This window comes from Oryctolagus cuniculus, chromosome 7 (genome assembly GCF_051225735.1).
Source record: "Oryctolagus cuniculus isolate XC-2025 breed Fujian yellow rabbit chromosome 7, ASM5122573v1, whole genome shotgun sequence".
Lineage (NCBI taxonomy): Eukaryota > Metazoa > Chordata > Mammalia > Lagomorpha > Leporidae > Oryctolagus > Oryctolagus cuniculus.
In genome coordinates this window covers 79505718-79529512 of record NC_142873.1, presented here as the reverse complement: position 1 = coordinate 79529512, position 23795 = coordinate 79505718, and the positions used below count along the sequence as shown (strand labels likewise).

At 45.7% G+C, this 23795-nt stretch overlaps 1 protein-coding gene across 7 annotated transcripts in view; it reads right to left on the bottom strand.

Annotated features, from left to right (window-relative positions):
• The window catches only part of TGFBR3 (transforming growth factor beta receptor 3), a 216895-nt gene that overhangs the window by 62741 nt on the left and 130359 nt on the right, over positions 1-23795 (bottom strand). For all 7 annotated transcript variants that reach the window (XM_008264892.5, XM_070078049.2, XM_008264894.5 and 4 more), the window contains one exon: positions 14288-14425. In XM_008264892.5, coding sequence (XP_008263114.1) covers positions 14288-14425 — 138 coding nt within the window. The remainder of the gene's footprint in view (positions 1-14287; positions 14426-23795) is intronic.

Below are 23795 nucleotides of genomic sequence, written 5' to 3'. Positions count from 1 at the left end.
CTAGCTCTTCCTCCAAAATGACCCTGAGGAACAAATCTACTTCTGAACTAATAATACCCATCCACCCACCCACCCATCCATCTTATTGGTCTGGTCTCAGAACACAAACCAATGTCGAATGCTTTGATACATGTAGTGCCTCAAGTCCAGTGCTTCCCAAAGTGTGATGCTCAGACCACTGCATCACAGACAGTGCATTTAAGTTGTTACAATGCAGATTCCAGGGCAGTGCAGTGGATATGTAGGGTCCAGGAAACTACATTATAATCCTACCACCACTGAGATTCCAGTGCACGCTTGAGGAACACAGCTCAGGACACAGGAATGAGCGTGATGTAAACTCCAAATAATCTATAGAAAGCTTGAATGAGATCGCTTGGAGAATAAACAAGAATCTTCTCCTCTGCAAAGGTGGACACGAAGCCAAGAGGGAGAGCGAAAAGCCAGCTCATGGATGGAGTCATCTTTTTGCACATTGGAAAATAAAGAAATTGGGCCTTGTGAAATAGAAGTCCTAGCTCCCCAATGATAAAGAAAAGCCTGCTGAGACCTTAGAGGAAAATCTGTTCCAGGAATCACACACACACACACACTTCAGCTGTGGTCCATGTGGAGCCTAACTTATCAGCTGGATGAGTGCCTGTTATTCAGGTTACGGGCCCTGGGGGATGCTCTCACTCACATACCCAGCTTCACACATGGCCATGACTTTGACATTCATGCAAGTTCAACATCTGCACAATGAGGATCAGCTCCTCTCTGTCCTGCTCCACCCCCAGCTTTCACGATTCTCCTTCCCTTTTCCTAACTCCTGCACAAACAAATCTCTTTTTGGAACTGCCTGCCTAGGAAAATAGAGCAAAACAAGGAAAACAAATAAAGCAAAGAAAAACACACTGATAATTCAGAAACATCTGCCACAGCAAGAACTGGTGAGCCTGATTCTGTGCGGGGAGAGTAGGGACAGGGGAGAAAGACAGATGATAAAGGAGAACAGGCATTTCTCTAAAATGCAGGCTTATGTTGAAGTAGGGCCTGCAAACTGGCCTAGAGTTCCTAACAGCCCCCACTTAGAGCATTAAGGAGATTATGCTTTGATATATTCTGTGCACTCAAAATCCAGCAAAAACAAACCTACTGGAACAAGCATTGAAATATTTACCTCCCAAATGAGGACTGAACCCTATATTCTGAAAGAGGAAAATAACACGTTCTCTTTACTCAATTCCTGGGAGGACTTGCCTATTTCCTCCATAGCCACGTGATGTGAAATGGGACCTGAAACATGTTTTCCATTAACATATATCATGACTCAATGTTGTCTTTTAGAAGTTTTTTTAAAGAAATAATAACTTCCATGCCCATGAACCCGCATTCATAATTTGCAAAGCTACATATTCATGAGCCATGTGATTATGATATCTGCCAGTCATGCAATGAAGAAACACAAATCCATGCAACCATCTTTAAATTCTTAGAGGGTATTTTTGTTCTATACCCCGAACCAGATGGCTTTCTTCCAAGAAAATGACTTAAAACGTATTAGACTGTTGATTTTTCTCAAAACATACATGATGATCATCCTGTTCTTAATTATTTTTCCCGAGATAGGAAGAACTAAAGGACTGAGGCTGCCCTGTGAGCTTATCGCCTTCCATGTTCACACATGTCCAAGAAGAAAACTCCGAATATAAACACGCACAGACTTGAACAGAAGCCAGGGTAAAAGCAATGCTCGCATCTCCCATGGACACACCGCAAGAGTGACACTCCATGTGAGCACGCAGATTCACAAAGAGGAGCTGAGGATCCCACTCCTGGAAAACAAACTCAGGGCCATAGGTTACCAAATTCATGAAACGCAAGCCACTTTATAAAACGGTTTTCCAAAACGAGTCTCAGGTGCACAGAGCTCCTCCCCAGCCTCAAAAAATGGATCTCCCACACTCCTTAATTCAGCCATCTTCATTTTCCAGTGTTAGTGTGGTGTTAAGAGGCGCTGCCCTTGGGGGCTGAGGCTGTGGGGGGGCCAGGTGAAACTGCCACCTGTAGTGCTGGCACCCCGTATGGTGCTGGTTCGAGTCCCAGCTACTCCACTTCCAATCCAGCTCTATGCTATGGCCTGAGAAAGCAGTTGTGGATAGCCCAAGTCCTTGGGCCTCTGTACCCATGTGGGAGGCCCAGAGGAAGCTCCTGGCTCCTGGCTTTGGATCGGCACAGCTCCAGCCATTGTGGCCATCTGGGGGAGTGAACTAGCAGAGGGAGGATATCTCCCTCTCTCCCTGTGCCTCTCTGTAACTCTGCCTTTCAAATAAATAAATAAATCTTTAAAAAAAAAAAAAAGAGGAGCCTTCCCTGAAATTCAAAGTGCATTTGCCATCTAAAGCTCTGTTCCTTGGTCCATTTCTGCCCTCCAAGTATGCTTCTGGGTGACCCCTCAATAAGAAGTCTCTTTTTTTTTTTTTCTTTTTCAGTCCCATCCAATCTGCAAGCCAGGTTAAAGGGCATGAACTGAATTTTATAAACAACTGAGCTCCAGATAGGTTCACAGAATTCTCTTTCTAGAGTTTTTCACCAAGGCTCATAATCTTCCTTCTATTTTAGAAAGAAACTGAGGCACAAAGAGGCTGAAGGACCTGCCCACAGCACAGAGTTATTAGATGCCAGGACTGACCACAGAACCACAGACCCACTCTCTCTCACTCTCTCTCTCCAGCTCCTCTATTACACTGCCACAGAAGAGTCAGCTACCCAACTGAGAAATCGGCGGTGCCGGGTGGGCAGGAGCTGCCCTTGTTCTGTATTAAGATAGAACACTGGGAGGGAATCCTCACAAAGGCTTGTACTGAACACCTGCTCCATGCGTGTTCCATTTCCCGAACCCTCCCCTCTCACAGCTGAAGAAACCACAGCTCTGAGTGATAGGGAAAGGGTCGGATTGCGTAGTTTTAGCAAGGAATGAGCGCGGATTCCGACAGCTGGACTCCCGAAACCACCTTGTTTCCACTATGGGAAGGTGGACGCTGACTGCATCATCCTTCTGAGGCGAGGACACCGGCTCGCGGGGCAGCTGAGATCTGGGTCCCTCGAGCCATGCTGTCTACCAGGACTGAGCAGGTGAACACAAGGGAGCAAGTTCCAGGCTGTAAGGGAGCGGGAGGCAAAGCAGGGAGGAGAAAGAGGAGGTTTCTGCACCCCCAACCCTTGCACTGGCTGTGCCCTTCTCCGTGCCCCTCCCCAGAAGCCCGAGGCACTGTGTGCTGGAGGACGTGCAGGAGAGGAACGGGAGGACTGCGACAGAAGCAAAAGCACAGCTTGGCTGGAAGGGAAGTTAGGGGAAGCAACCACAACGACAGACGGCCCAAGCATCTTCAAATGGTCGGATGGGCTGGAGCAGATACGGCAACGCCAGAGTTTCAGAGCCGCAGAAACCCAGGGTGCACATACTTCCATATGTCACTCTGGTGATTCAAGCAAACACTCACCTACACGCTGCTGGGAACACATACTGTGGATGTGGCTGAAGTTCACAGTCACGAATCAGGTGGCTCAGAGAAAGGGTGGGTCTAGGGGCCAGCGCCGTGGCTCACTTGGTTAATCCTCCGCCTACAGCATGGGCATCCCATATGGGTGCCGGGTTCTAGCCTCAGTTGCCCCTCTTCCAGGCCAGCTCTCTGCTGTGGCCGGGGAGGGCAGTGGAGGATGGCCCAGGTGCTTGGGCCCTGCACCCACATGGGAGACCAGGAAGAAGCTCCTGGCTCCTGGCTTCAGATCAGCGCGGCCATTTGGGGAGTGAACCAATGGAAGGAAGACCTTTTTCTCTCTCTGTCTATAACTCTACCTGTCAAATAAATTAAAAAAAAAAAAATCTAAAGAAAGGGGGGACCTCATTCCATCAGCTGAAGCCCTCCAAGGGCAAGGCTGAGGCTTCCTGCGAAGAAGGAATTCCACCTGTGCACGCCAGCGTCGGCTCACACCTGAGAGTCCCAGCGCCCTTCTTCCCTTGCAGCTCCTCTGCCCTAACGGGCCCTGTTTCTCTGGATAAACTGATGGGTGTAGCTTCTGTGAAGAACTTATGACAAGCCCTAGTAGCAGACTAGTATTTCTTACTCAAGCTTGTTGTGAAGATTAAATAAGGAAATACATGTCCACGCTCAGAAGAGTACCTAGCACACAACACTCGCGGAACGTGTTTTTTGACTATCCTCACAACAGGCCCGCCGTATGGGTGGTTTGACAGATCTTAAGGTGGACAGGCGTCGGCGCTGCAGCTCAACAGGCTAATCCTCCGCCTAGTGGCACCGGCACACGGGGTTCTAGTCCCAGTCGGGGCGCCAGATTCTGTCCCGGTTGCCCCTCTTCCAGGCCAGCTCTCTGCTGTGGCCAGGGAGTGCAGTGGAGGATGGCCCAAGTGCTTGGGCCCTGCACCCCATGGGAGACCAGGAGAAGCACCTGGCTCCTGCCATTGGATCAGCGTGGTGCGCTGGCCGCAGCGCACCGGCCGCGGCGGCCATTGGAGGGTGAACCAACGGCAAAAGAAGACCTTTCTCTCTCTCTCTCTCACTGTCCACTCTGTCAAAAAAAAAAAAAAAGGTGGACAGGCCAGGATTCATTCCTCATTGTGGCAAGACTGTAGCCTTCTGGGTCAAATTGCTAGAAAAAGATATAAGAACCCTTTTTTCGAGGGTTGCAGCAGTGTTGGCTCCAAACGGCAGCTCTGAGCACCACCTTACAGCCTGGGTCACCCATGGGAGGCCTGGATATCAAATGGGCAGTGACCACTAAGGGCTTTTGTCAGAGGTTGCAGATAGATAGGCCCTGACTTCCAAGCATGTCTGGGCCCAAGAATCTCATTGTGCCATTTTTGTGCAAATGGCACATGTAGAAGCAGAGCAACGATGACCTCCTTGCTCAGGGGCATCAGGAGCCCACATTTGCAACAAAGACCACAGCCCACTCAGGGTGTTAGGATCCAGGGGCAAAAAGAAAACTTGACCTACAAATTCTACTCCGAACACAGAAGTAAGAAAGGCTAAAGTGACTTCTTCTTTCTTGTAGAAGTAAGTTCCAAGCCAGAGAGTTAAATGAGACAAGCACTTGAGGCACAAGAACTGGCTTCCCTCAAATACACACACCAACCTGTGTCAAGGCCATGCTGCGGCTATCCTCTGAGATGGGGAGTGTGTACCAAGGGCATCACTGTGCCAACTGATGAGAGGACTGAGGCACGGCCACCAGCTTTCACATCAGCCTCCCAAAGCTTCCAGGAGACGGCGTTCCCCTCCTCCTGTTGCATGGAAATAAAATTCTCTGCAAGCTTCCTTAACAAAATACTCATCCTACCAAACAGCTCTCTGGAGGCTGCTCGCCACGTCAACCAAGGCACCCGAGATACAACATTTGATCCAAGTGCCCAACACTTGGGAAGGGCAGGTGCATCAGATTACCAGATTAGCCTCAGATAATAAAGCCTGAAAGGACGTCATGGCAGCCTACACAAAGAAATACCGACCTTCCCTGCACGGCGAGAGGGAGCTTATTTAACCTCAATTTGTTGAATGAAAGCAAAGCCCTCACAGGGCTGGGACTGTGCCTGTACACAGACATGACACAACACGCCCAGCCAGAGCCAGGAAAAGTCTACGCTTGTGTGCACCCTCCCGGACAGGATGTCTTGCTCAGGAAAAATACACCCAGGCAAACCTCCCAAGATCTATGGGCCACTCACTCGCCGGCTACTTTGTCCAGCATTGACCCAGCAAGAGGGGATAAGTGGAAGGCAGTCTTTTAAACCCCGTTCTGGACCAGGTTTACCAGCTGAAATGGGACTCTCTGGAATGTTCTAAATGCCACAGTGACATTTAGGAAGAGCTCCCTCACCACAAAGGGGCCAGAAACTCATTCCTAGGAAAGATGGTAGTTGACTGACCCTAGCTCACAAGAGGATCAAGTCCTTTATAATTAAGGCTCTTAAGGACAAGCCACAAAACCAACAGATAAGCAGCCTCTGGAATAAAAATGCAGGGATCACAACCACTTGGAATATCCCGCAGGACACAATGAGTCATTCCACAGGAGACGTTTTTAAAAAGATGAAGAACCTCCAATCTTGAAACGTTTAGTTATTTAATCTGCCTCCAAGAGAGGATTTATTTGGGGAAAGACCTCACTGGAAAACCCAAAATGGTGCGCATGGGCCCCCGGTAGCTGGGGGTGACTCTTCTCGTGGAGCCAAAAGCTTGTCGATCCTCACAGCCCTGAGCCACACACCACGGCTCCTCGGAGTCAGCCTCACCCAAGAAGCCGCCTTAATTGCATTTGGAAGAAGAGAACTGTCATTTTCTCGGATCTCCAGGGATCCAAGGATGGTAGTGACTACACTAACCTGCAAGTCTCAATTTCCTAACCAGCTCTCCCAACCACAGGGAGCCCACTGAGGGCCAGCACCCACCCCCTGGGTGCCCTGTATGTCCACAGCTGGTACTGGTCCCAGCAGGCCCCCCATACCCAACACTGTGTGCTGGAAGAACAAACAAGTGCATGCAATAGCCACTCTCCCAGAAATGCTAACTTCATGACTTTTCTTAAACATGGGGGTGAGCGGATTGCCAAAGAAGGGAGAAAGGAGGAAAAATCAGAGAAGAAGAAAAATGATTTCCAGGTTTGTAAAATGCACCACAATAGAATACAGAGGGTTTTTTTTTTTTTTTTTCCTTTAAGTTCCCTCCTCCACAAGCAAGCGTGAATGTCTGAGTTTCTCTGAGGGCATTTTTGGCCCCTCCAGCCCTCAGTTACACATTACTTGGCTCCAAGGAAAGGTAAGCACTGCGCGTGCGCTGCGGTACAGGCTGTGCACGTCCCTTCTGAGTGCAGCACTGAGCTCACATCTGGGGCTATTTAACAACTGATTGGAAATTTAGCCTTCTGATTTCCAGTTAAATACTAGGCACAGGAAAACAAATAGCACTTGTTTTTCACCGAGCCCTGTCAGCCATCCAAACTGCAGTGCACACCAGAGAACTGCCTGTGGTTTGATGGCCGAGGCCCAAACTATTTGGATCCTTTTTTTTTTCCTCCCTCCAGTTTAAGTAAAAGGAATAAAGCAGATTTAGGCACTGCCAGCTTCTTCACCTCCTCCCCTTCTTGGAAATGCAAAACTGGTTCTTAAATATGAAGCATGTTCCTGGGATTCATTTATATTTTTCATTAGAATTAAGTTTTTATTTGTTTTTAATCCAAAGCCAATAGCACAGAGTTTGGTTTTGCTCATTTATTTCAACTGCCCTGCCTTGATATTTACTTGGATTTGCTGAAGAGGCAATGTTCAGATTGCCATTTTCTGTTTCTAATTAAATTGGGATATAATATCTAGCAGTTGTATTATCAGAGAATCAGAGTCTAAAGGCTGGGAGGAACTTCAGACATCATGTGAAGCACAAGCCCCTCACCTCGGAGACAAGGAGTTAAGAGATTCTGTACAATGATGTACAGAGCCAAGACTTGTATGTGGGCCTCCTGACACCCAGACCAGGGCCTTAACTAAAAACAGGAACCTGAGTTACCCCTGAGTAGAGGCACCAGATAAAATCTGGGACACCCAGGTCAATTTGAATTTCAGGAAAAAAAAAAAGAAATTTTTTAGCATATGTATGTCCCAAATATTACATGGACATACTAAAAAAAAATTCTCTGTTGTTTATCTGACACTTAACTTTCACCAGGCATCCTGTGTCTTTATTTGCCAACTCTCAGAGAGTGCCTCAGGGACGAGAACCCTCTTCTGTTCCTCACCCCCATCCACACTCACTCACATGCATTGCATTGCTTCCCTGATTTTTAATGACAAGTGGCTGGAGAAAATAAATCACAGCAGAGTAACCCCAAGAGTGAAGGAGGCCTGAACAGGCTGCTTATGTCTTGAGACTTTCTTAATCTCAGATGCCCTCTTTATTTCTGGCATGCAAAACAGCTCAGCAAAACCTTTTTGAAATTCATGAATGGTGTTTTCATCCTATGCTTTTTGCATAAACTTTCTGAAGTCCCCTTGTAGAGCATTCTTTAAAAATTATTTATTTAAGGAGGTAGCCTGATAGAGACAAAGAGCTTCCATGTGCTGATTCACTCTCCAAATGCTCATGACGGTTGAGGCTGTGCCGGGACAAAAAGCCAGGAGCCGAGGACTCCATCCACATCTCTCACGTGGATGGCAAGAACACAGCTACTTCAGCCATCACTGCTGCCTCCCAGGGTCTTCATTAGCAAGAAGCTGGAGTCAAGAGCCAGAGTCAGGTATCAAACCCAGACATTCCAACGTGGGATATGAACAGCTCACCACTGTGTCTTAACTGCTAGGCTAACAGTCTGCACCTGCACTTTCTAAAAATACTTTGATCAGCTGCTGGGCATCTGGACTGTTGGCACTTTTTAGGTAATCTTAACAATGCCTCTTCTGGCATTTGTGGACAAGTTCTCATGGATATGAGATTTGTCCAACTGTTTTCCAAAAAACCATTTTACACTCTTACAAGCAACATATGAGAGTCCCTACTCCTTGACTATGACTGTTACTATCTGTCTTCTGTATTACAGCCATCCTACTGAGAGAAGTGGCATCGCATTGTGCTTGGCATTAGCATTTCCTTAGTGATTAATGATACTGTGCATCTCTTCATGTACTTTTCAGCCATTTGTGTCCTTGCTCTGAAGAAATGTATCCTCAGACTTAAGGACAATTTAACTGTGTGGCTCTTTCCAACTTTTTTGCACTTTCAGGTTGAAAGTTTCAGACATCCATCACCCAGTTGACCGACCCTACCTTGCCCTCAGTGTGGAAATGATTCTAGAAGTAAAAACCAACCTACGTGATCCTTCTAACAGATTTTCACTTGTCATTCCAATGTGACACACTGAGAAGGGAGGAACATTTTTATTTTGGAGTGCATCAGGGGACAAGCTTAACCTACTCAATATTCTCCAGGCCACCCACTCAGCCTGCAGAAGGAAAATGATAAAGCTGTGACAACTTGCCTGGGTGTGTGTCTCATACTCAAAAGGCCCACTACCTCAAACTCAGCCTGAGGGCTGGCGCTGTGGCACACGAGGTAAAGCCACTGCCTGCAGTGCCAGCATCCCATATGGGCTCCGGTTCAAGTCCTGGCTGCTCCGCTTCTGATCCAGCTCTCTGCTTTGGCATGGGAAAGCAGCAGAGGATGGCCCAAGCTTGGGCCCCTGCACCCATGTGAGAGACCCAGAAGAAGTTCCTGGCTCCTGGCTTCAGATCAGTGCAGCTCTGGTCATTGCCGCCAACTGGGGAGTGAACCAGCAGATGGAAGACCTCTCTCCCTCTCTCTGCCTCTCCTTCTCTTTCTGTGTAGCTCTGACTTTCAAATAAATAAATAAATCTTTAAAAAAAAAATAGAAACTCAGCCTGAAACAATCACTCTCCCCCCCCCACTTCCCCTCCCTTGCCATTCCCATCTCCTAGGTAACCACAATGACCCCAAGAAAGGGACTGCACCTGCAGATAAAACCAAAGCCCCATGTTCCTCCCAACCACCACCACCACCTGCTCCCTCTCCTCATGCAGAGGAACCTCAGGAAGGACTGGAATGAAGAGAGAGAAAGACACGCCCCTCTATTAGACAGTATCTGATGCAAGGTTTCTAGGTTTGCAGGCACCCTCATGAGCGGCTGAGATGTTCTGAGTAACACAAGGCCCTCCTAACTAATTACAAAAGCTTTTCTTGTTGAGTTTGCACAGTTTGAACAATACAGACACGTCCACTGTTAAAAGCTCACTCTGGAAGACAGGTAGATGCCATTAGTTTAAGTTCACTCACTAACAGCAAAACTCTACCTGGACAGTAGAGGCAGATTTAGGACAGTAATGCAAATCCCTCAGCAGCGTTTCAGGGGAGAGATGAGGACACACACAAGGTGGCCTGAGTAAGAAGACCCATCCCAACCCCCTCAGCTCTTTGGGTAACCCTGGAGCAGACAGTGCAGCATGGCTAAGCCTCAGCTTCCAACATTCCAGCCCTTCTGAAGTGTTTGATGAACACTTTAGGTAAAACAACTTGTTATCTTATCCCTAAACTCCAACTCTTAACTACAATAAATGGATAAACAGAACATACTGCTGGTTTCTATCCCTCACTGGTCCCTCTGCTGCCAGTGCTGTCAAGGGGATGAGCAGACACTGAAATTCATTTCAGGCCACAGAGAGAGGAAGGGCAGAGCCCGCCCAGGGAGAGCTGCCAGCTTGGGAGGGAGCTTGCATCACTCGTCATCTCGTCATCTCGTGGGAGAACCTGAATGAACACCAGATGCTCCACTGCCACTTCGAGCCCATGAAGATGTGTGCAGACGGGAGCAAGCCCTCTTCCCCAAGGACAGCAGAGTTCAGGTGGCCTGGAATTTAAATCCCTGACTTCTCCCAATGCTGCTTTCCTGGTTGGTGATTTTAAGTTATCACTTGATCCACTATGTTTTTACATGGGGTCCACTCCAAATAGTTGATGTTACATTGTTTCCTAAAACTGTCTCCTTTTTTGTTAGTGTATCTTAAACTCATGGCCAGGAAGCACTTCTTCCAGCTCTTAAACAAAACTGAAGCAAATAAATAATAACGAGGAGGAAGGTACTTTCCCTGAAAACTCCAGGAGTGGCAGATAGAGGGAATGCAGAAAGTGTTAGGGACAACTCATGCAGCCCACACTTTTCACCTGGACCCACAGCCTGGAGAAGCAGGAATTTCTTTCACTTTGGAGCCAGACAAGCCAGATATTTTATAATTGCAAATGTAAATTCAACACCCTTCCCGTGTGTTCTTTACAGCAGCACTGGTGGGTGATGTGTATGAGTGATCAGTGCCAGGAATTGTACTAAGCACTTTCCAAGTGATCTCATTTAGTCAAGATAATACTACTACAGAGGAACTACTATTATTCCCTTATTACAACTGAGAAAAAAATCAGGCTTCGAGAGATTAATCTGTCCAAAGTGGCTGTCCAGATTCAAACCACGACAGTCAAAGCCTTTGCTCATAACCTCTCCCTTGTGGTAGCTTCTCTCCTTACACAGCTACTCAGTACCTGAAATGTGATAGAGTGTGGCCAAGGGACTGGACTTGAAATTTTCACTAATCTGAATAGCTATGCCTACCTAGCCAGCTTCTAAGGAATTGGCTGGTCCAGTTCACAGTATGAAGGTATGCTGTACCTAGGACTTAATGATCACAGCCATTAATCTCATCAGCAGATAACTTTATTTATTTATTTATTTATTTTTTTGACAGGCAGAGAGGACAGTGAGAGAGAGAGAGACAGAGAGAAAGGTCTTCCCTTGCCGTTGGTTCACCCTCCAATGGCCACCGCGGTCAGCGCGCTGCGGCCGGCGCACCGCACTGGTCCGATGGCAGGAGCCAGGTACTTCTCCTGGTCTCCCATGGGGTGCAGGGCCCAAGCACTTGGGCCATCCTCCACTGCACTCCCTGGCCACAGAAGAGAGCTGGCCTGGAAGAGGGGTAACCAGGACAGAATCCGGTGCCCCGACCAGTACTAGAACCCGGTGTGCCGGTGCCGCAAGGCGGAGGATTAGCCTAGTGAGCCGCAGCACCAGCACAAATGTATCTTTTGAATTTTTAAATATTTTATTTTGAAATGAATTCAAATGGACAAATTTACCAGTTTTTAACATATCAACACAGTTGCTTTATTATTCTCTCTATACATCACCTTTTCCTGAATTATCTGACCCTTTACCCCATAACACTTAAGGTATTATGTAGATTTCCTAAGAATTTATTCAACCTCTGTACAACTGTCAACTTCAAGAACTGTTAACAGTGACATAATACTTTCTAGGGTCACTTCTAATTTCACCCATATCCCTATAATGTCCTTCATAGCAACTCATCACTTACACAAGAGGATCCAGTTCAGAATTCCATGTGCTTTCTTAGTCTCCTTTAATCTGGAAGGCATCTCAACCTTTTATGTGTGTGTGTGTGTGTGTGTGTATGTATATGTATACATATATATGAATAAAGTCGTCCCAGCATTTTATTTATATATTTATAATTACATTTGTTTTGATCTTTCAGACATGATTGACATTTTTGAAGAACATAGGTCTATTATTTCATTTTACACGATGTCACTCAATATGTTTTTTTCCCAGTCAACGTCAGACTTATCCACGTGACTGTTGATTCCTTTTTCTTTTCTTTCTTTTTTTTCTTGAGATGCTTTTATTTATTTGAGAGGCTGAATAACAGAGACAGAGGGATAGACAGAGAGGAAGTGACTATCCATCTGCTGGTTCACTCCCCAAATGGCTGTAACAGCCAGGGCTGGCCTGGCAAAAGCCAAGAGCCGGGAACTCTATACTGGTCTCCTATGTGGCTGGCAGGGGTCCAAGTACTTAAACCATCTTCTGATGCCTTCCCAAGCACATTAGCAGGAGCTGAATCAGAAGCAGAACAGCCGAGACTTGAACCAGTGATCTGATATGGGATGGCAGTGGCTTAAACGGCTACATCACAACACTGGCCCCATTCCCACTCAGTTTGATCTTGTCCACTGCTTCCTCATGAATGATTCAGATCATACACATCTCTGGCCTAAAAGTCTACATAAGTGATGTTGTATCCTTTCTCATTTGCAAGCATACCATGTCTCTTTGCTGTTAACTTTGATCACCTGGGTTAAGGTATTAATGAGTAACACCATTGTACATAGTTACAGTTTTTTCTTAGTAACTGTGGAAAAGATTCTTGGAGAATATATAACTATGTTGTTCTTTGACTCTCTCCACATCCTATAGATTAAGCATCCTATAGGTTGATGATTCCTGCCAGATCAACTTTTACTAGGTGGTTGCAAAATGATGACTATCTAACTCCACCATTCTTTAGATATTTATTTACTGACATTCTACTATAAAGAGGGACATTCCCTTCTCTCCTTTTTATTCTTTTTTTTTAAGATTCATTTATTTATTTGAAAAGCAGACTTAGAGAGAGAGAGAGAGAGAGAGAGAGAGAGAAGAAATACACACAGACAGACACATACACAGAAGGAGAGAGATCCATTAGCTGGTTCACTCCCCAAATGGCCACAATGGCCAGTGCTGGGACAGGCGGAAGCTGGGAACCAGGAGCTTATTCCGCTTTTCCCTCATGGGTGGCAGGGCCCAAACACTTGGGTCACCTGTGGCTGCTTTCTGAGGCACATTAGCAGGGAGCTAGATAGAAAGTAAAGCAGTTGGGATTCTAACTGGCACCCAAAAGGGATGCTGGTTGTTGCAGGCAGCATCTTTACCTGCTGTGCCACAATGCCAACCCCTTTATTCATTTAACTAACTGTATTGACTGTGGAGACTTACTTTATTCAATGGGTGCCTTTGAGATTTTAAAAGTACTCTAAAAATACAGGAGAAACAAAACTACAGCTCTGGAGAGTCATTGATAGGCAAAGTTTATTCACTGGGCAAGAAGAAAATCCTGAACCAAGGACTCTACTCTGAAAGGCCTATGGACAAGCAAGGTTTAAAAGCCCAGGGCTGCAGTGGGGACACGGGCATGCAGCTGTCTCCAAAGACAATGTGAGTTATCACTACCACGCTGCAGTGTTGCTCATCATCAGACATGATATCATACTACAAAAATTCCATCCAAACAACCCATCTATTTCTCCACAACTAGCAAACTTGAATGTTTTGGCAAAGTCAAAGGGACATGATTTACAAATAGTAGGTAATATTTGGATCTTTCCACAAGAGCTGGACTCCAGCTTTTTTTTAATAAAATACAAATGATTTCATTTTGGAGCTCACTGTGTCACTTTCTCAACAAACAGATCCTCATATCAGAAATTAGGCCCATGCTATATACAAATAGGACGGGCTTGTGCATATTTATTTTGCGGTCAGAGACCACACACCCAGCGGCTATTTACAACATTTACAGTGTTCCTGGTGCCACAAGGGGGGGTCTCAGAGCTGAAACCGAAGCCCAGGCCACACAGGGTACGACTGTGGGTCCCTGCTCTGATGTGCACAGTAGACCTGATTCTCCCGCCACAGAAAATGAACTGTGGGCAGCATTTGCTTTCTGTGAATGCTGATCTATGCTTCCAAATACCACTAAGCTTGTACTCCAAATTCAACCCTCTTTGGGCGCTGAGATTATTTCAAGGAAAATAAGCCTTTTGCAAAAGCCTTGCAAAGTTTTAGTGTCTCTATTTCCTTCTGTACGGATCAGTGTGTGAGGGTTTTAAACACTTACCAAGAACAGTCGGGCAACCCCAGGAGCAAGTCTCTCTGTCTTCAGATGCCAGAGCAGGGGCTGTGGGGAATTCAGCAGGAACACGACAGGCTTGTGGTGGATGTGGACTGAGGAGATGGGATTCAGGTGCAGAGTGACCTAGGCAGCAACAGAAATAGGAGAGACATCTTAGCACTGGCTTTCCCTGAATATCACTCAGAGTGGCATCTGGAGTTCCATCTCACAACTTGCTGTTAAGAGAAACAAGCTATAAGCTAATTCAGATTATTTTTTAAGGATTTATTTATTTATTTATTTTTAAAAGAGTTACAGAGAGAGGCAGAGGCAGAGAGAGAGATCTTGCACCCACTGGTTCACTCCCCAAATAGCTGCAACGGCTGGAGCTGAGCTGATCTGAAGCCAGGAACCAGGAGATTCTTCCAGGTTTCCCAACTTCTGCTGCTTTCCCAGGCACATTAGCAGGGAGCTGGATCAGAAGTGGAGCAGCTGGACTTGAACAGGTGCCCATGTGGGCTGCTGGTGCTGCAGGCCACAGCTTTAACCCACTGCACCACAGCACTAGCCCCACTAGTTCAGATTCTATGAGTAAGACATGAAGGGTCTTCAAAAGGTTCATGGAAAGTGTCTATTAGGAAAAAACTACACATGAATTTCCAAATTTTTTTGTATCAAAATAAACTTTTTTTCTAATTATATTTTACACAAACTTCTTAAAGTTCCTTCATATGTTAGGGTGAACTAGATGGCGTTGTCAATCTTTGGCCATTTTTTATGATAAAATGTCTATTTGGGCCGGCGCCTTGGCTCACTAGGCTAGTCCTCCACCTTGCGGCGCTGGCACACCAGGTTCTAGTCCCGGTCGGGGTGCCGGATTCTGTCCCGGTTGCCCCTCTTCCAGGCCAGCTCTCTGCTGTGACCCAGGAGTGCAGTGGAGGATGGCCCAAGTCCTTGGGTCCTGCACCCCATGGGAGACCAGGAGAAGCACCTGGCTCCTGGCTTTGGATCAGCACTGTGCGCTGGCCACAGCGCGCCGGCCACAGCGGCCATTGGAGGGTGAACCAACGGCAAAGGAAGACCTTTCTCTCTGTCTCTCTCTCTCACTGTCCACTCTGCCTGTCAAAAAAATAAATAAATAAATAATAAAAATAAATAAATAAATGTCTATTTGGCTATTTTATATATATTCATATATATATTCATGTGTGTGTGTGTGTGTGTGTGTGTGTGTGTATATAGAACATGACTCAGCTCCCAGGGATAGAACACTCCCATTCACTAAAGAACTGGGGAGGGGGAGAGAGGGAGGAGAAAGCACCTGTGAGCAGAGCCAGGAAAAGTGGACTTGACAAGGTCCTGCTGGAGCACAGGAGCCAAGGTTGGTCAACACACACACAGGACAGCAAAGGGTGTGCAAGGGGAACTGACCAGATGCCTTCCTACAGCATATCTCACGCTGGCTTTCTACACAGATGGGTGAGCCGTGACCCGAGAACTACAGAGGTCAGCGGAGGGAACTCAGCAATGATCACTCTAAAGTAACAAGGGAGGGCAAGAACAACAAAGGACTTGGGCTGGAAAGACAAGACTGAGAGACGGCAGGCATAATAGCACATTTCAGCCACACTCCTTCCGAGGTGTACGCGGTCCAGAGCTGCGAGCTGAGTTCATATCGCATCAGGGACGCGGTGCTGACGGCTACTTCGCATTTTCCCAATCACAGCTGGCCCACTCTGTTTTGCTTTTTACAGCCCAGGTCTTTTATTTCTCTTTACACCTATTATCTCATGAATTCACAGGGAATGGGTTCCAGCAGCTTAGACTCCTTTCCACTGGTTCTGACGAAGTGGGGGGCCTCTCTGGGCGGAACAGCCCGGCGGTCAGTGGAACCCAGGTCCCTTTCTCTTGGCTTCCTTTTTCTGATCATTTTCCTTCACATGTTTCAGGAAGCTATCTTGGCTTGTCTAATGTGCTCAATATGCACATTTATTTTCTGGGCAAGAATCTTGCCCTTAACTTGTTTGTTTACATCAATGCCAACAGCATGCTGGGTAACACTGCATACTCTACTGGTTTGGCCACGGTAACTTTTACGGGCATTCCTTTGTGAACAGTACCTGTTCCCTTGATGTTTACAATGTCACCTTCTTTGTAAATGTGCACAACTATGGCCAAAGGAAAAACTCCATGTTTTCTAAAAGCCCCAGAGAACACGTATCAGGTGCCTCTCCTCTTTCCCCTTTGTGTCTGTCATCTTGGCAAACAACTGGAAGATGGCCTACTTTGATATCCGTGTTTCTCCACCTTTTTGTGGGACTGCCTGTACCCAATGTCATTATTACAATATGTTCCTGGGTCTTTGATAAATTAGATATTAAACTTTGCTTATCTGTTGAAACCCTCTCTTTGGCACATGAGAGGCATTTAGTAATTGCCAACAAAAGGTTTTAATTCTCTGCTTTTCAATGCACAAAAATGCATTACTCTATGAGAGATTTGCACTGAGCTATATGATAGCATCTTGATTGCTAATTACTGAGTGTGCATGTCTTAACTCCCAAAGCAGACTACAGGAAAACATGTGCCTTACATTTAATACTGTGCTTAATATAGCATAGATAATAAAAAATACTGATTGATTTGTCACAATGCATTAATAAATTTATATGCTATTTAAGAGATAAAAAAGGCTGAAGCACTAATGGTTCAAGGGGATTCAGCTATTTAGTTTGCAGGAAAATACACAAACACAAGTAATCCTCAAAATGTCTCAGCCTAGCATATAGCCAGAAATCATTTTTATATTTGACCTAAGCATAGGGTAAAATCACAATACCAGATGAACTGTGCTGGCAAGTACAGGTACAGCAGAACAAGGAGTTCCTCAGTCACACATTTTGGAGCTGCTCACATCTCAAACTGAGCAGACTGATGGTCACTGAAAAAAGGAGGCTGCATAAAGACGGCAGAGGCAAAGATTCAAACTGCGGTTCTAACTCAGCAGTGAAATGCAAGCTACACACAGCACATGCACCGCCGAGTCCATCCCTTGTTTAGAGTACTTGAAAACTGCAAAGTAACCCTCTTACACAAGCCACATGTGTCAGTAAATGGGCTCGCAGCAGGAGTACAAAACACTAACAAATATGCATGTCAAATACCCAGATATTTTTTTTAAAAGATTATGAAATGAAATGAAAAGAAAAAGACGCATGAGACAGATGTTGGCGCTCAGGTCCAAAATGTTCCAGATGGTCCGACGTGTCAGGGCCTGGCTCATACAATCAAGGGACCATTTCTAGGAGCCACAGCTCTCGCAGCCTTCCTGGAAATGGCTCGTTCTTCAGCATGCGGCAGTGTCTGGCCAAGATGAATCTCTGGCCTGGGGGGGGGGGGGGGGGTGAGGGAGGCAAAGCCCCAAGAGCTATCTGGCAAGTGAAGAATTCACACTACTATTGGGAAATTAAAAGAAAATCACTCACTACTCTTAAAAAAAAAAAAAAAAGTTGGGAGAGCCAAAGAGTCCTGCAAGCACCCGCTCACCTAATCCCTCAGCAACCTTCCTCTTTGGACTGCCCATATTTGAGTAAATCTTGCTCAAATAAAAGCTCCCAGAAATGTGGGGAGAACATACCCAGAATATCTCAAAGAATCCCTGGCTAAGTTGCCTAATTTCTCCCAGACAGACAAAAAAGAAAATTCTCAGGGATCCAATGGAGCCCAGGATAGACCATAGTTACCAACTTAAGAATGCCCTGCTCAAGATTTCCATGGGTAGATTATCCAGTGATGATGATGTAAAGACCAGAGCTGAGGCAGAGTACAGCAAAGAAACATCCCAAGGAGAAATGACACCAGTGGCATTCAATACTTTACAGCTTGGAAATCCCAACAGTGTTTAATGAGTTGACCCTCAATCCAATGTCAAGAAAGTACAAGTATTACTATGGGCTTCATAAATAATAAGGAACTAAACACGAAGGGCCATGTGGCTAAAGGAGGATGCATCCCTGATGAATGGACAATGACTATTCTCTAAAGACGTAGGATCTTTAATCCTAAAATTCATATGGAGTAACATAAGGCCCCGAATAGCCAAAGCGATCCTAAACAAGAAAAATCAAGCTGAAGGCATCACAATACCTGACTTTAAAGCATACTACAAGCTATAGTAATTAAAACAGCATGGCACTGGCATAAAAACCAATACACAGATCAATGAAACAGAATAGACAGCCCAGAAATTAATCCACATATAATCAACTGATTTTTGACAAAAGTGTTCAGACCATACAGTAGAGTAAGGATAACCTCTTCAACAAATGGTGCTGGCAAAACTGGATATTAGATGTGTGTGTGTGTGTGTGTGTGTGTGTGTATGAATGAAATTAGATCCATATGTACAGAAATTAGATCCATATGTACAAAGATCACCATGTACAAAAATCAACTGAAGATGGATCAAAGATCTAAACTTAAGACTTGAGCCTATGAACTTGCTAGAAGAAAATGTAGGGGAAACATTCCAATTCTCTGGCATAGGGGACAACTTCTTGGACAAGGCCCCCAAAGCACAGGCAATGAAAGCAAAACAAATGGGACTATATAAAACTTAGAAGCTTTTGCACAGCAAAGGAAATGATCAATACACTTGAGAGACATCCAGCAGAATGGGAAAAAATATTTGCAAACTACCTATCCAACAAATTATTAATATCCCAAATATATCAGCAACATAATAAACCTCGACAATAAAAATCAACCAATCCAGTTGAGAAATGGGCAAAGGATTTCAATAGATAATTCTAAAAGGAAAACAAATGCCCAACAAATGTATGAAAAAATGCTTAACATCATTAGTCACCAAGGAAATGTAAACCCAAACCACAATAGGATATCATCACCTCACCCTTGTCAGAATGGCTAAAATCTAAAGCACAGACAGTAATAAATGCTGACAAGGATGTGGGGAAAAGGGAACAATTATACACTGTTGATGGGAATGTAAATTAGTGCAGCCACTGTGGAAAACAGTGTGGAGATCTCTTTAGAAACAGACTTGCCATATGATCCAGCAACCCCACCACTGGGTATATACCCAAAGATTTGAACACAGTGTATCAAAGAGATACCTGCACCACCATGTTTATAGCAGCACTGTTTACAATAGCCAACATTTGGAATCAACCAAAGTGTCCATCATCAGATGAATGGATAAAGAAAATGAGGTATATATTTATAATGAAATATTATTTAGCTATAAAAACAAACAAAATTCGGCTGGCGCTGCAGCTCACTAGGCTAATCCTCCGCCTTGCAGTGCCGGCATGCCAGGTTCCAGTCCCGGTCGGGGCGCCGGATTCTGTCCCGGTTGCCCCTCTTCCAGGCCAGCTCTCTGCTGTGGCCCGGGAGTGCAGTGGAGGATGGCCCAAGTCCTTGGGCCCTGCACCCCATGGGAGACCAGGATAAGTACCTGGCTCCTGCCATCGGATCAGCGCAGTGCGCCGGCCACAGCGCGCCGGCCACAGCGCGCCGGCCGTGGCGGCCATTGGAGGGTGAACCAATGGCAAAAAGGAAGACCTTTCTCTCTGTCTCTCTCTCTCACTGACCACTCTGCCTGTCAAAAAAAAAAAAAAAATTCTACCATTTGTGGAAAAATGGACACAACTAGAGGACATCAGGTTGAGCGAAATAAGCCAGACCCAGAAATACAGATACCACAAAAAAAGATAAAGAACCGTCTGTGCTTATTAGTATTACTGCAAATACAGTTTCGTAAAACTTTGTTTTATACCTTTCTCAAACCAATGGTTAAGAACGCTACACTACTACAGTTTTAATGACCTGCGATTACTTTAAAATTTACTATGTATGGAAGAAATGTTAATTTTTCCATTCAATTATTGTTTATAGCTATTGTCTATACTCTCATTAAACTAGGGTCTTTTTGCTTTTCACTTGTTAAACTTCCTAATTGGTGAAGTATTAAGCCTTTTTACTGTAAAGTAAATGTGGTATCTCAAAAACTAAGAAAGAAAGGGAGAAGGATGGAGGGTGGGAGAGAGAGAGGGAGGGAAGATGGGAATATCGTTATTTTTGTTTGTTTTTTATTTATTTGAAAGGGGGAGAGAGAGAGAGAGAGAGAGAGAGAGAGAGAGAGAGAGAGAGGTCTTCTATCTGCTGGTATACTCCCCAAATGGCCACAACAGCTGGGGCTGGCCAGGCTGAAGCCAGAAGCCAGGAACTTCTGTGTCTCCCATGTGGGTGCAGGAGCCTAAGGACTTGGGCCATTCTCCAGTGCTCTCTCAGGCATATTAGCAGGGAACTGGATCAGAAGTGGAACAGCCAGAACTTGAACCGGCACCCATATGGGACGCCAGTACTGCAGGCGGTGGCTTAACCTGCTATCCCACATGCTGGCCCCATTATGTTCTTAGAATTGCATATACAAACTACATTGAATCTATTAAAACTAATTAAAATAAAAAAATTTTTTTTTGACAGGCAGAGTGGACAGTGAGAGAGAGAGACAGAGAGAAAGGTCTTCCTTTGCCGTTGGTTCACCCTCCAATGGCCGCCGCGGCCGGCGCGCTGCTGCCGGCACACCGTGCCGATCCGGTGGCAGGAGCCAGGAGCCAGGAGCCAGGTGCTTTTCCTGGTCTCCCATGGGGTGCAGGGCCCAAGCACCTGGGCCATCCTCCACTGCACTCCCGGGCCACAGCAGAGGGCTGGCCTGGAAGAGGGGCAACCGGGACAGAATCCAGCGCCCCGACCGGGACTAGAACCCGGTGTGCCGGCGCCGCTAGGCGGAGGATTAGCCTAGTGAGCCGCGGCGCCGGCCCTAAAATAAAAATTTTTAAGATATGGCTTCTATGTTCATCTTTGGGAGTCTTAGAGCATTTGAAAACTTAATTCAAGTATGAACTCCCTGTGTACACACAGATAGAGCACATGTTATACAAAGTTTTACAGAGAATGCCAAGAAAACACATGGAAAACATGGCCATTGCATGACCCATGTACTCCAGGTTAAGTGCTCACTAACCCCAGCTAAGGTTTCTAACTATTCATTGTAAAAGAACAGGAAAATTCTAGTGGCAGAGATGGAAACAATATGGCCCAATCTAATTAAACTAGAAGTTATATGCCTAGTCTTAAGCTATCATTCTTTCAAGGAAAGACTTAATAGATGACGACCCAGAACTAGAAAACCTTCACAAGTAGTCCCTGGAATTTTAGTGAACTCCTGAGATGCAGTCTTTGGCCACACACTGACCCATGAAGCCTCGTCGGGAGTTCCTGTTCCCATCATGTTTGTCTCAAACTGTGCTGAATGTTCAGTCTTCCTGAGGGTGTGAGAAAATGCAAATAAGTCTCATCTGTCACATCCCACATGTAGACACTGTCCCCTAACTGGAGGAAGGCTAACTGGTCTAATCTGTTCTAGATCATCTAGTTACAATAAATCTTCTGAGCTTATCTGTGTACTTCAACAAACGTACTGGACACAATTTTTAACCATCTTATTTATTTATTTAAGAGGCAGCCAGAGGGAGAAAGAAAGTGCTCTCATTTGCTGGTTCACTCCCCAAATGCCTGCAATGACCCCTACCCGGGGCTGAAGCCAACAACCATCTAGGTCCCCCGTGTGGGTGGCTAGAATGCAATCACGTGAGCCGTGTGGGATGCAGGTGATTAACCACTAGGCCAAACACCCACCCCCTAGATGTAATTTCATAAAGAAATTAAAAGCAAATATTTTCTGAGAGAGAATCCAAACACAATTTTGACCAAAGTCAAGGCCAGCTGCGAGGCGCACACAACCCCCCAATGGAAAGGCAGCCTCCCTATCTCCCATTTAGGAAGCCAGTGCCTGCCCACATCATCACCAGCAAACAAGGACAGCACTCTCTGGGCCTTGTATGGTGAAGGCTTCTTAGTTCTCCAAGGATTATCTTTGATAAGCAAAAACCATACACAACTGTCTCGACTCTATAAATCACTTTATGAGAATGAATTTCTACTTACAGGAAGGGAAAAAAACCTCTGCGTTCTGTATGGAAAAAAGCTGTATGAAAAATTCTTTTTGAATTTCCCGGAATTCACAGTACAGACACAAGACATTTCTACTAAATGGATTTCAAAAGATTCCTCATTGGTTAGATGCTCTATTCCTGGAGTTTGTTAAAACGAGCGAAAGCAAAGTGAGGGAAGCGGCTGATAGGAAAGTCTACCAGTTGTCCAGTTTTGCTAATGTGTCACTGAGGTTCCATCTCAATGTTTCTGATTCTCAGAGCAGCCCCCGTGGACCTGTGCATCATGAAGTCATCCACAGTACTACCAAAGCAACTCCTATCATCAAAAACCAGACCAAATTACACTCTGAAACGATGGTTCGATAATCAGTTTACACTAGGAGACGCGAGGGACTCCAGCAGTACACCTGTAACTGAGACCCACGATGTCACACGCTGGTCGGTACACAGCTATCATCCATCGTGCCCTTTCTAGAGGTAGGGAGATATCACGGGCAACAGCCTGAGTCTGGGACTCTAGGCATCCATACTTCACACAGACCCCCAGAGAGGCGCACCCCCATTTCAGGACACACCAAACTCAAAATCCACTTCCCTTTGGACAGTGTGACTTTAGGAACTCACACACGACCTAGATGGATCTGGAAAGTGCAAGTCGTTGCTGGGTGATATTTTAGCTTTTCCTTAGTTGCTGCCACCACGTGTTAAGTATCTTCCAGCCCAAAGAACTCCCACAGCTGATATTTTATTTACCATTTCTTGTCTTCCACCATTTGGGAATTGGTATAAAAATATTTCCTTTAAATATTCTTGGGTGGCTGGATTAGGAGATTAAGATTTTCTTGTTTCCTTGTTGTTGTTGTTGTTGTTGTTGTTCTCTGAATTTCTAAAGGAAAATCAGTTAGTTGGTACTGAATTCCAGGAAGCTCAACCCTCTGGGGTTCCCACCCTGACTCCGGGAAGCAAATGACCATGCTCCTCAGTCTGGAGGAGCACTGAGGCCCGGGCTGTCGAGGGCTCTGGCAAACAGCACCAAGCTCTTTCCCAGTGGGTCATGAAACCACCGAAACGTGCTGGGAGGGGCTCAGCCAGCCAAGCCCCAGATGAATCTCCCTCTCCTCCACGAGGACACAGTTCAGGATTCCCTGGGAGCATCTGAAAATACTCTAATACAACCACAAAAAGAAAAAAAATTAAAAACTAAGTGAAAGCCTGAAATTTGATGCAGAAATGAGCCTGCCCTTTTTCGCTCCATATTTTGAATGCCCTGGAAAAATACTGGGAACTAAATTTGGGTTGGGGGTTGAGGAGCAAGAGCTCATGTAAACATTAGAGTATTTATGAAACTACAGGCCATGACCTTCCAGAGGGATCCTGGGAGCAGTGCGAAGGGATTGGCCGGCCCTTCCCAGGGAGCCACGGTGGGCAAAAGACTGGGAATGCAGAGGGCCCGGATGTGAGTATTTCCTGGTGCA